We start from the raw sequence: 18,675 nt of genomic DNA, 5'->3' as shown, positions 1-18,675 counted from the left end.
GAGCCAGATAGTTCATCAGTTCTCAGATTTTCTTGAAGATTTGTATACCTCTATACAAACATGATATAGATACTATGAAGAAAAACAGAACACTTTCAGATCAATTACCATGATACCATTCATTATGTTAATGACAGATGCATCCACAACTTACTATGATCAAATTTAATAAATTCATAACTTTCCACAAAAATTCGGATGTGGTTTGGCCAAAGGAAGCAGTAGATATCTAAGAATGGTTTGAGCCACCGGAATATACTTTTCAGGCCAATCTTGATGGGATTTACTGAACATCATCTTTAAGTAACATGCTAAACATCAGTACAGACATCAGTCCAGGTGCGAAATGTTATCCAACGTTATCAAATGACAGAGAAATCTGTATAAGGTGTCTAGAAGATTGGCAATTTTTGCATTTCTTAAGACACCATGTTTACAAAATTTGTCAGGTTGACCCAACCCATCTTCATCAAACAAAACTGTTAGATATTCTAAAAACAATGCACCTTCCATATTCAAACTCTGTCAAAGTTACTATTATTCTGATATAGAACGAGTTAACATTTTATGCTATTAAAGGTATAAGTATACCAATATGGACTTGGTGAAATAGAGCATATACATACCTAACAGTGTTAGGAAGGAGGGGAGAATATTTCATGTAACTCTTACAGGTGTAATTACACTTATAGTCCTGTTTTTATGAGCTCTGACTGTAAATAACGGTTTGTAAAAATGTCTCACCAACTCCCCCTCCCCCCCCCCCCCGCTTTTAAGTGAATTAATTCCTGGGTACATCACTAATGGTGATATGATGTTCGTATTCATCATTATTTGGTTACAATGAACCACATTATGAATTCAGTCATTATTCTGGGCACATTGTTGCTTGAACTACAGGATTTTTACTTCTGAATTCTCTGACAAGTTTCGCACATTTTTCATTTCCTTGTTCTGTTAGGGCATTTTCCAATGTTGTGATGTTTGTGGGAGATATCAGTGATTTTTGGGTCAGCTTCTCTAACAAAAGAGTTCCTGGTTTGTTGTGCTTCTTGATATCAGAGATTCCTTCCTCGGGAATATGGAAAATAGTTGCCAGCAGGGAAGATTGGTCTACATCAAGATTTTCTGATAAATTCTGCTTTAGCTGATCAAAAGATTTGATGATGGCTGTGAGGTTTAAAGAAATGGAAATTGTTAATACTATATATATATATATATATATATATATATATATATATATACATATATATATATATATATATATATTACTCTACATACAATAAATCCAGCAGAACCTGTTTCATGCAAACAATATTCAGAATTGTAGGACAACAGTGATGTGTTTCGTACACAAACGGGCAAAATAAACCTTAAAAGCTCAGAGTTTTTAATGATACTAAATATAAAATATGATTTATCTCCAGATTTTTTTCTTTTTTTGAAAGAGGTGGTTGTATTTCATTAATTTTAATTTTTCACTGCAGTGATACTTCAATACAGTGTACATACCCAGTCTTTAAGTGTGTTGCTTTGGTGTAAAACTGATTTTCATTAACATCAAATATTGCAAATAGCTGACAATTGGTCCACCAGTTGACATAGCAACTGCAGCCGGGACTCCTCTATGGAAAGTAGGATTAGGTGAACACATTTCATATGTAATGATTGTAAAGCAAACATCAACACTGGTCTTCCATTAATTAACAAACCTTTAAATGTTAATAACGTTATTAATTACTCACATTCAGGTAGGACGAGCTGGAATGGAGATGTGATTTGGTCAATATGTAGTAATTTGTCAATCTGTGGAGACAATATGAAGAGGAAAATTTGATGATTCTGCTAGAAAATTAGTTTGTGAATATCTCATATCTATCATCTGACAGTGTGTATCAAAACGTAGTTTAAGTGGTAATGTTTAGATATGCTAATTAGTACTAACTGTTCAGGATATTTTATATGTATTACATTTGTAATACGAAAAGAGATTGTCACAAGGCTTTATTTTGTGTAAAATTGTAACATTATATTTCAAATCGTATAATGGAAATTAGTTCATAAATTTAGGCAAAACGAAGTAGAGATTTTCATAGAAATAGAAACTTGACTAAACTAGAGAATTAAAAACAAAACAAGTATATTACAAGGTAAACATAAAACGAGTCTCATTAGATAAGATAAATCCAAAGTGAAACATTTAATTCCTTGTATTCATTTTTATCTGTGTTAATTTAAACCAAATATTAAGTTACCTGCAACTGAATATTAAGCTGGAAAAGATTCTCGGACATCGCATATCTTGCTTCTATTTCCAGATTGACAGTATCTTTGAGCCCTTTATTCTGAAGATGGAATTCTACCTTGTGTCTGTTCTTTAACCATAGGGATTCCATAGCAACATCCTTGAAGAGAGAAATTAAGAGATGATTACGTATTCATTTATAAACCTTTTGAGAGTCTTGAACATAGTGGTCAAGTTGTAAGGGCAATGGGCTTGCAATTTAGAGAATGCCGGTGCCAGTACTGGTCTACTGGAATGTTACGATCTGGCCTTAGGCAGGGAAATAACTTCAATTGCCTGTCTTCATCCAGGTGTATACATTCACCTGATACTCATAGCTAGTACAGTAACTACTGACCATGTTCCACAAGCGTGCATCAGTAACTACTGCGCTGTGTTTGCAACACTGTTAAACACGTGTTACAGTTGGCACAGTAGTTACTGAAAGCTGTTACACGTGAACTACGAGTCTGACAGTTTAAAATTTGCAGTAAATTAAAAAAAAAACATAAATGTAATTTTTTTTTATTTGCAGTAAGAAAAAACTTGCAGTAATTACTGTGCCAACACTGTAACACATGTTACCGTGTTACGAATACAACGCAGTATTTACTGGTGCACGGTTGTGAAATATGAACAGTAGTTACTGTACCAGCTATGAGTATTGGCTGATACATTGGAAACTGCAAGGTTATTTGTAAATATAGCTATGTCCTTGACTTTGACTATACCCATGTCACCCAGTGGACAAATACATGGTAAACTGAAGTACTCTATGACCAACTAATGGAATTATGCTTATTTAAATATAATTGGCATTGTAAATCAATTTGACAAGGCTTTGGTTTTCAGGCAAGACTATAAAATATCAACTTCATATTCAAATCAGCTCTTATAAGCTTGAACAGAATGATTTTCATATCAGCAAAAAAAAAATAAAAGACCATAACAGATACACACATTACAAAGTACTTGTATAATCAATACATGGACAGTCAATGTGGATGGAATGAAGGACTAGTCCAGAATGAAATCAACTGTATAGACAACTGTAGTTGGGACCATCTGACCCAATTTTCATTCATTGAATAATATAGAAATGACAAGAGACAAGTTTAAAATTATATGTTTATTTGTATACAAACACATGCTAACACCATATACGTACCACTCAACAGTACATATAACTATTCTTCCAACAAATGCAAATTACTACCTGTGGAACAGGAATTTGTTGCTTCAAATAAATAAGTATATTTAACAAATATTACTAACCACTTTTCTAGGATGTGGGTTACACTGTGATGTGCTGGAGTTAGTGCTAACATGTAAAGTTGAAGTCATAGATTTGATCAGAAATGACACAGGGTCATGAATTATGGTTCCCTTTTGCTGGTAGATTTCTTCATGGATAAGACTCTATTAATATAAAAAATAACACAATTGTAGATTATATTATTTTTAATTATGTAAATGTTAATATTAATATTAACATCCATGCACACACTGCTTAGTTGTCCTATGTATGACCAGGAAGCAAAACAGCTCCCCAGTATGGCCCTATCCGGGTTGGCCATTGTTTGATGAATTAGGGAAATGTTATAAATATATAATATAATGGAGTGTCTGATATGATGCATTGTCAAAGACCATTAATAGTCTGACAGCCTATGTTCTGATATAAACATCATTGCTGTCTTATCTTGGACACCTTGTTAAGGTGTGTTTATGTGTCTGTAATTACAAAACTTGTTGCCAGTTGTCAATGTTCTACAACAATAAATTATTGAAGATTCAATTTTCTTCTAGGACAATTGATCAGTGTGTATTTGAGCAGTGTAAAGTTATAATTGTCAACCATTGATGACCACAGACTGCCTTAACCAGCTTACCTCACTTGATCTTTCCCTTAATTATATCTTCACAAGTTGACTCTCGGAGAGGTTTGAGCCTGCAGGGTGCATCAAGCTAGAACTATTTCATATCCATAGCTTATATGGTTAACAATGAATCAACCTGTATAAATTTGTGTATGAACCATGTGTCATTCAGAAAGGCAAATATTAAACTGGAATGCATGAGATAATTAATAATACCACTTGAGCTGATAAAATCTGCTACTTACTTTATGATCCAGTGTTTCATCATTGTGAAACCAAAGATGGATTGTCAATTGATCCCCTGAATCAGAGACTCTGTTTACAATCGGTAAAATACAAACACGCTTCCTCATCTTAGTTATGAAAGGGACATGAAGACCAATAAGACAGGGTTTCTGAGCTTCAACTTCAAGGTGCTGACTATTCATAGAGCAGCTGAGGTGCTTCCTTTCTAAGCTCCATTTGACAGACTTATCTGAAGAAAATTTTAAAACATTTTGCTAGTAGGTTTAATAACATGGTGAAAGGTGGAACACTAATCCTAAACTATACCATAGATGACTTTAATGGGACAGTCTGGTGGTAGAAAATGCAACACTGTATATATAGAATATCAAAATAGTAAAATATCATGTTTCTAACGCTATGTATGGATGCAAGGTCATTAGATAAAATCCTTAAGTTTAACACAGCTTGAAGGGTACTATTTCCCTTCGGTAATGTTGTATATTTCTCCCTAAAATGTGCAACATGTCAGAAGGTACCACTAATATGAGAAGGGTTCCTTGAAATGTAGATGATTTGTCTGGACATAGCCACGTTCTTGATATATTGATTTCTGCATTACACAGAACCAGAAAGTTTAGTGATTTTCTTCTCCATATTGTATTTGTGTACTCAGGTGGTTTTATATATTAAGTGTGACTCTCATTTCAGCTTTACTTCAGCAGTTATGAAGGTTTAGAAGGTATTCAGGCTTTGACACATATTGACTACAAATGACCATTTGACCAGCACAACACACTTTAAATTTGTTTTACATACCCCAGCGAATCTAAATAGTACAAACGAAGTTCACACAACCTTGTTTGAATCATTGTGGTCACAAATGTTTCAGACGTTGACCTCTACAGAAAAGCAGGGTATTTGTATTCATTTAATATGGAACCACACACACAGTGTCAAATAATACCCTTATACACTTTTTGGCTATCATGTTTACAAGTCAAGAGATGGTACACACAAGCTTATATACATACATTTGTTGATAATACAAATTTTAGTGACTATATATATATATGTTCACTGGAGTAAAAAAACACACGGTAAAAGAAGAAAAAACAGACCTGTTTGTAAGACACCAGAGTACACATCAATACTCATCTGGTTAGTTGTAGTAAAAGCACAGTGTGGAATAATCAAGGTGACAGGCTTGTTTAAAGTAAGGCTTTCTGGACCAAATTTCACAAAGGGGGTCAACCTTAGGTTCTTGTTTGAGGAAGGTCCTTCAATGGCAGGTTCAGTAGAAACCCACAGACTAACAATCCTTCCAGTGTGTAGTGCCCCAGCTGGTACAAGCAGAATGACACCTGCGACAAACATCTCTCCTCCACGCTGATCAAAGTATTGCTCTTTATAAAGATTTGACCCTGGGAACAAAGGAAGTCTCTCTGTAGGAGAAAAGCAATATATTTCATGTGAAAGAAAAGTGGTTTGCCACTATCATTAAACGCCTGTTAATTACATATATTGTTTCAATTCACATAAAAAATAGCCTCTCTTACCCAACACTGCTTCTATTGGATATTTGTTTACAATAATGAAGAATCAAACCATACTTTACTGTGGAAGAGTGAACATTAGACATGTTAGACATGTGATTCATGGAAATAGATAGAGAAATACATTTTTCATTAACGGTAACAAGAATTAGGTTTATTTACCGCATCTAGATTATATTCTATTTTTCAGCTATTTTGTGCGTAATATTCCTACAAATATAAATAACAAAATCCTTTTCCTTCCATGAACACTGAAACAGCCAAGGACATGAAATGTGATCTAGAATGTTATATAAGATTGAGGTTAATTAAATCCGGAAGACATAAATAGGAAATACCCATGCAGCTGACTACTGGGTACTTTACCATGCTCTTCCTTAGCAATCAGCAACAGCCGCCTTCCCAAGTCCAGTTTTCCATGAGACAATTTCAAGGCTCTTTGGACATCCAGTCTCTTGTATCCCTCTTCTATCAAAATTTTGAAATTTACTGACAATTGTGGTTCCCTTTTCGACATGACTACCTGTTTCTCTGGAAATCTTACCTGAAAGAATAATGTTGAAATATTAAAAAATGTTTATAAAATTCACATATTTTATCATTAGAAAACTAATTACTGCATTTGATTTGGTTAATACATTTCTGCACAGACTTCCTGTACATTTGATCTCTACAACCGTAACTTCAGGTGAGCAGAAACTGTTACAATAAGTGAAAGGAAACATTTCAGACAGACTTGCATGAGAGAAAAATGAATATTTTTCATATCAGAAAGTACAGTCTATACTAGACCTTCTAACCTTCTACGATCTTGATATAATACATAGTAACATTTTGTTTTGCTTTCACGCTTTAAGTATTATGTCTAAACAAGTTTTTACTAAGCACATACTACTTTCTTATCATCTTTCGCTCCTTCCTTTTCCTTTCCATTCTTCTTCTGTGACGTATCAATGTACTTCAGCACCTTTGTTGCCACCTTATTAAAGTGAATAGCTTTCAATCCTCCATACAGTCCAATCATTCTATCTGGCATGATGAGTTCTCTTTCATCCAATATTTTCATCAGTATCTCTCCAGATTTTGCTGCTTCTTGAATTTTTTCTTTTTCTGCTGGTATGAGCCCAAAGAACATGCCTAGCTGTTCACAATGTTGTTTATCCAGAAGCTTTGCAATCTCTCCTCTCAACTCTTCATATTTTTCTATGTCTGAAGTGAGGACAACAACATTCACATTACATTCAATTGAGAGAAAAGACTAGATTCGCATGTATAACTAAGAGTGCATGAATCACAGGCTACTTGTGTGCCAGGTTTGAACAATAATTTGGTGAACTATATATACTGTCCAAACCTTTCCTGCAACTTTTCAACTTTTGCCCTCGTCTTGTACATAAATTCTAGTCTTGTTTACAGTTTCACCTTCAATAGTAGCTTTGAGCTACAAAGTAGTTTTTGATTAAATGTTTCCCAATAACCTTAGTTGTTATAAGTGACACTCAGGTGTGTCTACCTGTAAAACCAAATGCTATTACATTTCACGTCTACTTAGACACCCACCTGGGTCAATGTTCTGTATGTTTGCTTACCTTTTCATCTCCATTAACACAGGCTTACCTGGTGCATGTCTATGATAATGAGCATTCATTTTAGTTTTTGTGCCAACTTCACTTTAGATGCAGGTCAGGGTGGACTTTTAAAACTACCTAAATCCAACCATTCGTTAAAATTCCTCTTAAAAACTTACCTAAATGTAGTTCTCTGAAAAGAATTTTCTGACTTTCTGGAGATAAGAGAATGTTTTTCACCTGAAGAAAAACACAAAATATATGACCGATGAAAACGTTAAATGTATGAATGTTTAACATACAATATTGCAGACTATATATCACACCCCTGTGGATAATACGGTTTAAAGTAGAAACGTAATGTAGAAAAATAGGGCTGAAACAGACATTGAACAATGACTGAAATCCCAAGGAAACGGATTATGTTTATGACAACATATACCTATCACTTATGGAGTATTTTATTGGTACCTAAGATACCCACGAAACAAAGTTTCCAGTAACTGTTGACCAGTGCATAGCATAAAACACTTGTGATATGTTCCTTTTTTTTCAGCATTTCACTGCATTTTGAGTTAAATATTGTTTACAAAGCAACACCAAAGACTCGGAAAACGGTATCAAAATAAGAAACTTAGGTACACCAGTGAGCGACTGAAAAAAAGATAGTACTTGAATAACAGACTATTATAATTCAATTAAATTCAATTGTCATACACCATCAAGTTTACAAAGAAAATGATTCATGAGAGAACATGCCAACAAATAACTAGAATTCATTCACAGCACTATATTATTCAGTATACCTGAAAACAGTTGCAAGACTTCCAACAGACAGGACATTACGATAAGCAAAGAAATGATCAGCAGAGAGAAGATGCCACTTAATATTACATAATGAAGAAACATACTAGAACCAAAACAGTTGGAAGACAATCAGCAAACACAACTCACCTTTGCTTTGAGGATAAGGGCTGTCTGGTTCTTCTCATGTTGTGATACTTTTAACTTCACATCAACCATGTCAGTGTTTCCATCATTGTTTCTTTTAAGTCTGAACTGATGAGAGACTCTACTGGCAGCACAGAGGTGATCAATGTCTACATGCTAATGGATAAAGGATATTGAAAATCAATTATACTAAGGATGAGAATGCTTGATATGTATTCAAAGACGCAATGCCACATACATAGAAAAGAATTATGGAAAAACTGGTCAGGAACCCCCAAGCAGGCGCGTAGCCAGGAATTTGCCAAGGGAGGGGCGAACCTGTAGGCAGACTACAGTACCGCTCACGTATAACTGGACATGTGTACGCGCACAGAATCGTATAAACACGTACACTCGCGTATAAACTCGTTGACAAAGAAATTGCCGCGTAGACACCGCGTATAATCCCTCTACGAGTTTATACGCAGGAAATGCTATTGTGCTCAATGAATAGGGATTAAAGTCGCCGAAAGAGTTAGTGAGATGTTTAAAACAGCCGTTTCTTACATCGTAGTTTAAGAGGTGATATTCACTTTGCAGCGAAGGGGACGAAGGTAAAGTGTTTGATGGCATAGAATGTTTTTTGTTAATTGGGTTTCTATTCAGTGTTTCTTTCCCCGACTTTATTTTTCAGTTGTAGAGGTTCTGTTCCACGGAGGATTAGTTTACTTTGAATAGTTGTCAACATTTTGAAGAAATAATAAAGTATTACTAAGCGTTTCGTTGTCAATTTTTATTTAATTTACCGTTGGTTCGTTGGAACTGAAGCAGGGCCGGTTGAATCCCGGCTGTCTATTCGGATTACAAGCAATCTAAACTATCATTAAATAATATTTTGTAAAGGAAGCCACGTATTCCGAACTAGTATTAAAGCAATGAAAAGAAAAAATAATGGCCTCCCGTTTTTTTTTCAGATTTCGTACGAGAAACAATATTTTATTTGAAAAAAAAGAACAACTCAAACGTATGGTAATTCTTTGTCGCAAGAAGTGTGTTATTGGAAAATATGTATTGAAAGAGGCAGAGAATTTGCCGCAAAACGGCGGACCTTTCATATGAAAATATGTAAACCTTCATTGAACATTCTGTTCTCCCTCAGTTGATTTGAGTAGGCCTATGCTAAAACAAAACTTTGAACAAAAAAAGAGGTGTTACGTAAAAAAAACTTATACTTCTTAGAATGTAGGAAAACAGTTTCCAATTGCATGACTTTTTCCCTTGAATGTCCGTTTGCCAAATAAAAAACATTTAGGATCCACAGACTGATTGGCCATGACAAAAGTCTTCGAGCACAATTTAAAATGGCGCTAAGATGCTTACCAGCTCCATTCAACTTGACATTATAAAAGAACCAGTTGTAACCGAACATCAGAAGAGTAAAATCCACGTATTCCAACAGTTTCATTTGAGGTTTTCGTTTTCCCATGTCTTGCGTACTAAAACGTGATCACCAAATATCCCAACTGCAGGTGCGCGCGCGGAATATTGACTACCCTGGAAATCTAGGTCATGTCCTGGTTTCTGCTCACAAGCCTGACACCTGTTAATTTGCATTCCATTCTGACCTAACAAGGAGTTGTTACAACCCTGGCAAACTGCCAAAAACCTGCAACACTATATTAACCCGTCTCGTAAGAGAGGAGGGGTGGCCCAAGCAGTCTCCCAGGTACCTTGCTTAGCGCGTGTGAGCTCAACCTTTGCAGCAACGAGCTTTACCCTGAATTCCTGGAAGTTCAAGTATGTTCGTGACATTTTACGCCCTGGGATTTGTTTCTCAATATGTTCAAATTTTGCGAATAACATTTCCTCATTGTCAAAAACAAACTTCGATAACCATTGAAGATAAAAAAAAGGAAAATAACCGGACGATTGAACGGTGAGAAAAAATACACTTAACGTAGGGGTAAAACGTTCGTTACATTTGCATATTACTAGTACTTTCAGATGTTTCCGACTTTTTAAACAGTGTTACATTTCGTGGCGCCTTGTGTGTCTGGTAATGGCGGTACGTTCGGCGTTATCAATAAAAAGCTTAGCAACTTTTAAGGAGCTACGGGAGTGACATGTTAAAACATTGAAATTATTTTTTTTTAAAAGTTCAATACGTATCTCCGTGTTACATATTAAACATTAAACATTTTCGGTTGTGTCGGCAGGAGGTAAACATTAAAGTAACGATGCTGTAGTGTACCGTATTTATATTCGTTGTTCAGTCTGGGATTTATTGGATTACTTCATGTGTACCGTTGTTTTGAAAAATATTTTGTGCGACGTTTTGAGCCTAGGTAAAACGATGGCCATTATCATCAATATGTCGATATTTCTCTTATTTCGTGTTACTGCTCCCCACTCCTTCTGCTTGAATTTTTGTTTCAAAAGGTTAGTAAATAGTTATTGTACATTGAATGCTTTTGTCAAAACATGACGTTACTTCAATATATTTCTTCGCAGCAATTTTGTGTTCAAAGTTGTATCACCTTTGACTTTGTTCAAATCATTAATTCACCTTACACGATTTTTCAACACTTTCTGAATGGCCAGGCCGCGTATTTTTTTCCCAGGACGAACGTGGGCATCGGCCAATCAAATCCCTGGATTCCAAACATGTGACGCTTTTTCAAAAAAACATGTTCTCAATCTTTTTTCCTAGTTTTGACCCCAGATTATGAACGACAATCCTGAAATTTCATAGAATCTGTTTCCTTAACCCACTTTCCAAACCCTAACTGTGATTTCAAACGAATTTGTAAATTCCTGAAAAACCTGAAACCCACGTTCGTCCTGGGAAAAAAAACGCGGCCATCATCTTATTTGCTAAGGGCATCTATGGTCAGGCTCAGATCCCTATTGACTGCCTAAGAAAGCCTCTGCGTAGGAGTCGGAACATGCATGATATGCATTTCTGCCAACTGTATGCCAGTACCAATTGCTATAAGTATAGTTTTTTCCAAATACAATTAGGGATTGGAATAGTCTGCCTTCAGACCTCATTAGTAGTTCCAGTGGTTCTGTGAATCCTGTCACTTATATCAGTACTCGGGTCAGATTTAACTAGTTTTTCTCTTGACGTGTGTGTGGTGAGATATTGTCCCTTTTGCGGATGTGTCACCGTATCGAAGACGAAGACGAAGAGGCCTATGTACTTTCAATATAAGATACCAGCAATGGCCCTTGTGGAAAAAGCAATACACTGCATTTCGAAATATTTTGTTTGGCATCGTGCCAGGAGTGCAAAATAGAAACGCTACATATACAGTAGGAAAAGTATCCAACGTCGCTTATGTTTGTGTTTACGATAACATTTTATTAAAAAGGCAACCAATCATAAATTTCGACTGATAAAACTCTTTCGTTCCCATGGTGAAGTGAACCTGGGCAAGTTCGAATGTCGATGACCGGCAAACCATCAGAGCCATAGATTCTGCATTGAAAACTATCTAAACGTAGCACCACCATGAGTTGGCGCTACGCGTACAAGAAAATTGTGGATGAAAATGCCTCCCAGATTGCTGTAAATGGCACTTCCCAGGCCTTGTAAGTTGCATCTAAGCTTGAAATTACTAGCGATATCATAAAAACATACAAACAAATATGCTCAAGGGGTCGGTCACCCCCTTTGTAAAATATCCTTGTGTTTCATGGGCAGGTAATGAAGATTACACTCTCTATTTTAATAAAGAATGCCATAACATCATTCAGCTTTATTATGTCCCATGGGATAGGAACCTTTCAGAAATAAAATCGAGCCATGGATGTTCATGTGATTGTAGATGTATACCAGCTATGTCAACCTTCTGTTTTCGATGAGTGTTCAGAGAATTACTAGGAGGGCATGTAATTGTCTCACTCATTCCTGCTCACAGGACAGCCACCTTATTAACATCCCACTCCAGCAACTGAGAGTTTGCCACATCATCTCAACAATACTTTAAATACAAAGTGAGGTGCATTAAAGACATCCCAATTGATCATCACCTGAGTGCAGCAATGGTGAGTGAAGCTTTTTATGGAACCATGTGATACAATATAGGACCGAACTTCACAAATTATGAACCGAAAATACAAACCCTCACAAAATTCTGCTCAACCACACTGCCCACCAGAAGTTGCGCATAGATTCTGGTCATTGTTGGGGTTTTTTATAACCATAAAGTAGTAGTTGTAGGGCTAAAATGCTAACCACTACAACATTTTGATCAGTTTAGGTAAGCAATCCTTAACTATAAGTCTTACATGTAATGTTAGGAGACAAATTTGAATAGCATTGGTGATAACAAACCTTTCTTGATTCTTCCTTCATCAGATGGTAACTATCACCGGGCGATGACATCATCAGATCAATGTAAGAGGCATAATCTCTGCAGTCATTCAATGTCCGGGTAACTGGACATGTTGTATAGGATCCTAGACTCAGTTTGGACTGGTAGTCCTCTAACAACAACTAAAACATAAGAGCATGGACAAGTTAATTAAAAGCAAAACAGAGCCAATTATGCAATTTGTTGTGCGGCTTCACTATTCTTCATCAATACTGCTATAGCAAGTAACAGCAGCTTCTGTTCCCTTAAATGAATAAAATTACCAATTAATGTTGCTTGTTTTTATCAGATCCTCTTCCTTGTTGCAAATTCAGCGTAAATGTTTGTATTACAAATGTAACAATGTTTTCCTTTTTATGTGCTATTGTGGATCAATAAATACTGTATGTCACATAAATGCACCCTTAACCAATCACTTCATAATTGGCCAATACAACATGATAAAATTCATCTTACAAATCATGAAAGAAAGCAAGATTCCCTGTATCCGACTTATAGATCACAATACAAAGCAGAATTTACCTCAAACTGCTACACATATCACCATGGTAACAGGAGATTATCCTCACCTTGTACTCTTCATCACTGTCCTTACAGAAACAAACAGTTATAAAGACATCATCTTTGGTATCAAGTATCCCGTCAATAAATGGAACAATACGGAATATATGCTTCTGTTCCGTTTCTTGGCTGACTAAATTAACAAAGACGTAGCTCAGGATGTTAATATCAAGACTGATCTTCTCCGGATCTAGCTTCGAATCAACAGACTTCTCTTCAGTCCAAGTGATTTCACCTATGATAAGTAATATTATACAAAATATATTACTTGGTAATCCTAAATACAGTAACTATTAAGAGATTATTAAGTAAGATATATTTTACCATACTGATTCTGAGTATTTAACTAATTTTAATTCTCCTGGTAAATTCATCAAATGCATTTAAAGTGCTCTTTGTTCACCATTTTTACCTTCTTGTAAATTTTCTTCATCTTTCAGACCAGTGAAGATGATAACATCATGTCGATCTGGCTCAGGGATAATAGCCGAGTGAGGAATAGTCAGATGGGCTGGCTTGTTGAGGGCCAGTCCTTCTGGCTCTAGTTTTATCAGGGGTGTCATTCTGCCTCTACGAGCACTTCCAGGGAGGTGTATGTCAGGAACATAGATCACTTTAACAGAAATTACATCTTCACATGATAAAGCGTCTTCAGGAATAGTCAGATGTACCCCCACGACGCTAATGGTTCCACCTTCACACTTTATCCTATGTTCAATGTATGCGTGATTCTGCATCATTTCAAGTATTTTTGAATCTTTTCTTTGTTTTGGTAGTTCTTCTCTCTCTGATCTCTCCATCACACTTCCTTTACTACGGTCATGATATTCCTCTCTTTCTTCAGAACCTTGTGCTGGTGTCGATTTGTCATCAGGGACAAATGTATCATTTTCAGCTAAAAATAATATAATGGAAACACTGGTAACTGAAGCCTTGACATACAAAAAAACAAATTTTCCATACTGAGCCTCGTGAATAAAACGTTCTTCAACAATAAAATAGCCTTGCTATTGATTTATGAAAGAGGTATTATTGAAGGAATCATAATAACAAAATGTAATAGATATGTTACACAAGCTTTATGTTGTTATCGAATTTGACAAGTGGCAGCAGACAACAGGAGTATCAAAATAATCCAGCATGGTGTCTGAGGGTCACCAGATGGCTTAAATGGATCCTTGGCTCATCCTTGAGCCCTAAACTAGGGATATTCTTTGTATTTTCAATCTTATTTACGATAAAGATATGAACCAAATGGCAAAAAATAATTGGTCAAAAGATCTACTTGATTCTTTTAACCTAACATAGACTGTGATAGTTAATACAGTAGTTTAAATCAACACATTACCTGAAAGCTGAATATTAACTCCTGACTAACACATATTTCTAGAGTTTTACTGTACTGTACTATTTTTGTTATGTATTCTGATTCCATCCTTATATTTGTTCTTACCTGGCCAGTCAAGCAGTTCTGGTGATTGGTTTTCTTCAAACTGAAAGGGGTCAATTTTAGCCTGATATGGGGCTAATAGGTATTTATTTGTTTGGTTTCGCTGAATATAAACCAAACCCTTTTGTAGGTTAGTGACATCGTACATGTTGATGATGTTTCGTGTTTTCATGAATTTAATCAGAGTGATTCCTGGTGTCTCTATCAGAGAAACCCGGCGTAGCATATCAGTTTCTGCCGGTGGTAGACCAAACAGAGTTGCTAATTTCAGAGTGCTGTCTAGAGTAAGATCTTCAGCAACATTGACCATCAATCTGCCATAATCAGCTGAAATGTTAAGAAAATAAAAAAAATCATAAAATGTAGTTAAAGATCACACTCAGCACAACAAACCAATTGATAAATTTGGTTAATAATGGTTAATAACCAATTGGTTAATAAATAATGGATAAGATCACATTTTCCTATTTATCATTTGATTATTAGATTGCTTTATATCGCAATAATCTATAACAACAAAATACATTTTCTTTACCACAATGCAAAATGCATAGTGGTTTTGATGATGTAACATGAGCAGTTCTCTTCGTGAATCTGACATAATGTATAGTGATGGTGTACAACAAACTTGATCTGAGTAATACAGTGAAAAGCAGTATGATGTGACAACAAAAACTTCACAATGACACAGGCTGTCCTGAAATGACCATTGACCTCAACAATGTGGCTTCTTGTACTAAACGAGATAGATACATCAACATACTTCATATGAAATCTGTCGTTGTTGAAATATTGTGTAAAGCATGTTTTTCACAATTTGACACCTGGTGAACTCAAATGACCATTGACCTCTGCCCACAACATAAGGCTTCTTGTACTCAATGTGGTACAATTACGTACCAAAACAATTGCGATCTGTCCAAGGTTCCCTTGTAATATTATGATAAGGAAGGTGTTCTAGCGTAGAGAGACAGGTAAGAGGGGATTGAAGTAAAGTTTTGGCATTTGTTTACTTCAAATGACCTTTACCTCCACCAAAACCAATATTAGGTTCCTTAAGTATGAGGTCTGCCAAAGTTTCCCTTCAAGGTGGTGATCCCAAATGACCCTAGACCTCCACCAAAAGCAATAGGCTTCTTGTACTAAATGTGGTTCTTCTACACACCACAAATGACCACTGGTGGCTCCAAATGACGTTTGACCTCCACCAAAAACAAAAGTCTTCTTGTACGCTTCTTGTATATATATATATATATATATATATATATATATATATATATATATATTTATATATATATATATATATTTATATATATATATATATATATATATATATATTTATATATATATATATATATATATATATGTATATATATGTATATATGTATATATATATATATATATATATATATATATATATATATATATACACATATATATATATATATATATATATATATATATATATTATTGTTTCCATCTTCATAAACACTCATCAATACACAGTAGAGTAAGGAGAAACTTTAGTAGTAAATTAGTACCAGTGTATAGCTTCAATGATCTCAGGTAAGAAAGAAGATCCGACAGAACCAGGAATAGATTAACAAGGTAGACTACACATCTTGTACAATCATATCCGTACCAAGTCTGCATCTGGCATAATATGTCACAAATTAAATTATCTCTGGACTATTTGCTTTTAATAAAGAAGTTACCTGTTTCAGTAATACCCCTTGATATATTGACACCTGTGCACAGCTCACTAGAATTGTAATATCTCAACGTGATTGACAATGCATCTACACTAATTTAATTGACAAAAGGCCCACCCCACCCCCTCGATCCGTCTTCCTCAGTGGCGGAGCATCCATACAGTCAGGGGGCGGATGCCCACCCCCCTGATGGACTCAAATGGGCTGCTGGCGTCCTTTTCAGCTTTTAACACTTTTTACTTCTTCGCGATTATTGATTTTTTTATTGTGCTCTGATCTACCAATTGGCATTTGTCACATTTTGGTGGTGTAATTTTCTGACAAAATGCTCTAACAGCGGTCTTTAATTTACGGCACTTTCCGTTGTACAAAACTATTTCCATGAACTGCTCGGGGTTTTTGATCTATTTTTAGACGATACGCCACGCACAGTGGCTGAAATAGTAATGAAAGCCAACTTTTAGTCGGCATGCAGTCCATGATCAGTGTGTTGATTAGTGCAGTAGGTTATTTGTAGGATAAAACTGATAAAAAAAACTACCTTCGATCAACCATGTGTCAGACTAGGCTCTATAATCTTGCTATCATAAGCATGGAGCGCAATATATTGTAGCTGACCAACTTCATTTGGACAAGGTGATTGATCGATTCTCAAAATCAAAGGGGAGGAAAATGAAGCCAAGAAAACACTTTTTGTGCTTGTCGGATGTGAATGCTCCCATGTCTCATGAATGATTGTTCGTTGAGGTATGCTTCTTTTTCAATTTATAGTAGTATATTTTAAGTATCATACTATCATGTGACATATTTCTGCCAATATAGGTGTTGGCAAAATGTCGTCCCCCAGATGTGGTATTGTTGGCATTTACAGGTCCAGAATACCTAATAGGCACAACAGGCATTGTGTCAGGGCTACGAAAACATGAGCACTCACATTGTGATGAAGCGCATGTACTTTCAACACTCATATAAACTTTTGAGTTGTCACAAATGGCGATGACACCTATTTATTCGTCGTATATCTGCAAATTAGCAAGGTCCGGAAAGGGTCTTTTCCGGCGATCTAGGGAGGATCTTTACTGAAGAAATGCCTGTACGCTCCGCGCCAACCTGTGGTGGCGCTCCGCTTAGGTAGTGTCGAAAGCGCCCCTACGGACCATTCCTGCCCCCCGACCAATACCCCTAGCTCCCCCACTGCTCTTCCTACATCCCCCTGGCAGCTTTGAAGATATGCAGGTAGGAATGTTTAAGAACAAACAGACTGATATAAGGAAACATTGTACTGCCTGCTTGATATTTACATTGAGCAGCAGTAATTATCTTTACATTATGATCTTACCTGCCAAACTTGATTTCTGTGATATGTCTGAAGTTACATTTTCTTCATGTAGGGTTTCTTCCCCCGGAGCAGATGCATATGAAGCCTGCAAATAAATACATAGAAACGATATCTTATTTGATAAACTGAAACTAACGCCTCCCAGCGCTTATTTGCCTTGACCTCCACCCAAAATAAACGGTTCCTTGTACTCACTATAAGGAAGACACATGCCAGATATGAGCTATGTCATGTAACACATTTGATATATATCATGTTTACAAGGTTTGTTCATAAGGCTTTAAAGAATATGACCTTTGATGACCCCAAATGACCTTTGACCTCCACCACAAGCAATAAGGTTCTTGTACTCATGTTAAGGAAGCTACTAAATAGAGCCAACAAAGTTTCCTATTTTGAAGATATTTTTATCCCTGGTGACCTTAAATGAATTCTTGACGTACACCAAATTGTGAAGAAAAATGTTTAAACTTCATAAGGCTATCCTACAATACATATGAACTCCTTTGATGTTCACGTTCTGGAGATGTTTTTAGATATTCACATTTTGCCATCTGCTGACCCGAAATTACTTTTAGACCAGCACCAAAACCAATAGGGTTATTTTTATGACATGTGGGGAAGCCACATGCCAAATAACTGCAGAGGTTACCGATCTTGAGATAATGTGTTTACAATTGCTAGGGCGTCACATGTACACAGCACACCCTTGCGCACACACACACACGCACAAGCCAACTTGACTGAATAGGTTATGCGCCTGCCTGGCAAGTAACCAAAAAAACTGTTTT

The 18,675-nt window shown here is 35.9% G+C and overlaps 1 protein-coding gene across 3 annotated transcripts in view; it reads right to left on the bottom strand.

The window, feature by feature from the left end:
• Window positions 1-239: 239 nt before the first annotated feature.
• The window catches only part of LOC139964432 (uncharacterized), a 44,383-nt gene continuing 25,947 nt past the window's right edge, over window positions 240-18,675 (bottom strand). For all 3 annotated transcript variants that reach the window (XM_071965983.1, XM_071965986.1, XM_071965984.1), the window contains 15 exons: window positions 17,885-17,969; window positions 14,837-15,160; window positions 13,796-14,278; window positions 13,392-13,618; window positions 12,783-12,944; window positions 8,468-8,620; window positions 7,693-7,753; window positions 6,838-7,154; window positions 6,312-6,489; window positions 5,511-5,834; window positions 4,410-4,639; window positions 3,560-3,703; window positions 2,256-2,405; window positions 1,746-1,806; window positions 240-1,170 (listed from right to left, as the gene is read on the bottom strand). In XM_071965983.1, the coding sequence (XP_071822084.1) occupies window positions 869-1,170; window positions 1,746-1,806; window positions 2,256-2,405; window positions 3,560-3,703; window positions 4,410-4,639; window positions 5,511-5,834; window positions 6,312-6,489; window positions 6,838-7,154; window positions 7,693-7,753; window positions 8,468-8,620; window positions 12,783-12,944; window positions 13,392-13,618; window positions 13,796-14,278; window positions 14,837-15,160; window positions 17,885-17,969 (3,201 nt within the window). In that variant the 3' untranslated portion in view covers window positions 240-868. The remainder of the gene's footprint in view (window positions 1,171-1,745; window positions 1,807-2,255; window positions 2,406-3,559; window positions 3,704-4,409; window positions 4,640-5,510; window positions 5,835-6,311; window positions 6,490-6,837; window positions 7,155-7,692; window positions 7,754-8,467; window positions 8,621-12,782; window positions 12,945-13,391; window positions 13,619-13,795; window positions 14,279-14,836; window positions 15,161-17,884; window positions 17,970-18,675) is intronic.

Source organism: Apostichopus japonicus, chromosome 23 (assembly GCF_037975245.1).
Source record: "Apostichopus japonicus isolate 1M-3 chromosome 23, ASM3797524v1, whole genome shotgun sequence".
Taxonomy (NCBI): domain Eukaryota; kingdom Metazoa; phylum Echinodermata; class Holothuroidea; order Aspidochirotida; family Stichopodidae; genus Apostichopus; species Apostichopus japonicus.
This window is presented reverse-complemented; position numbering and strand designations above follow the sequence as displayed.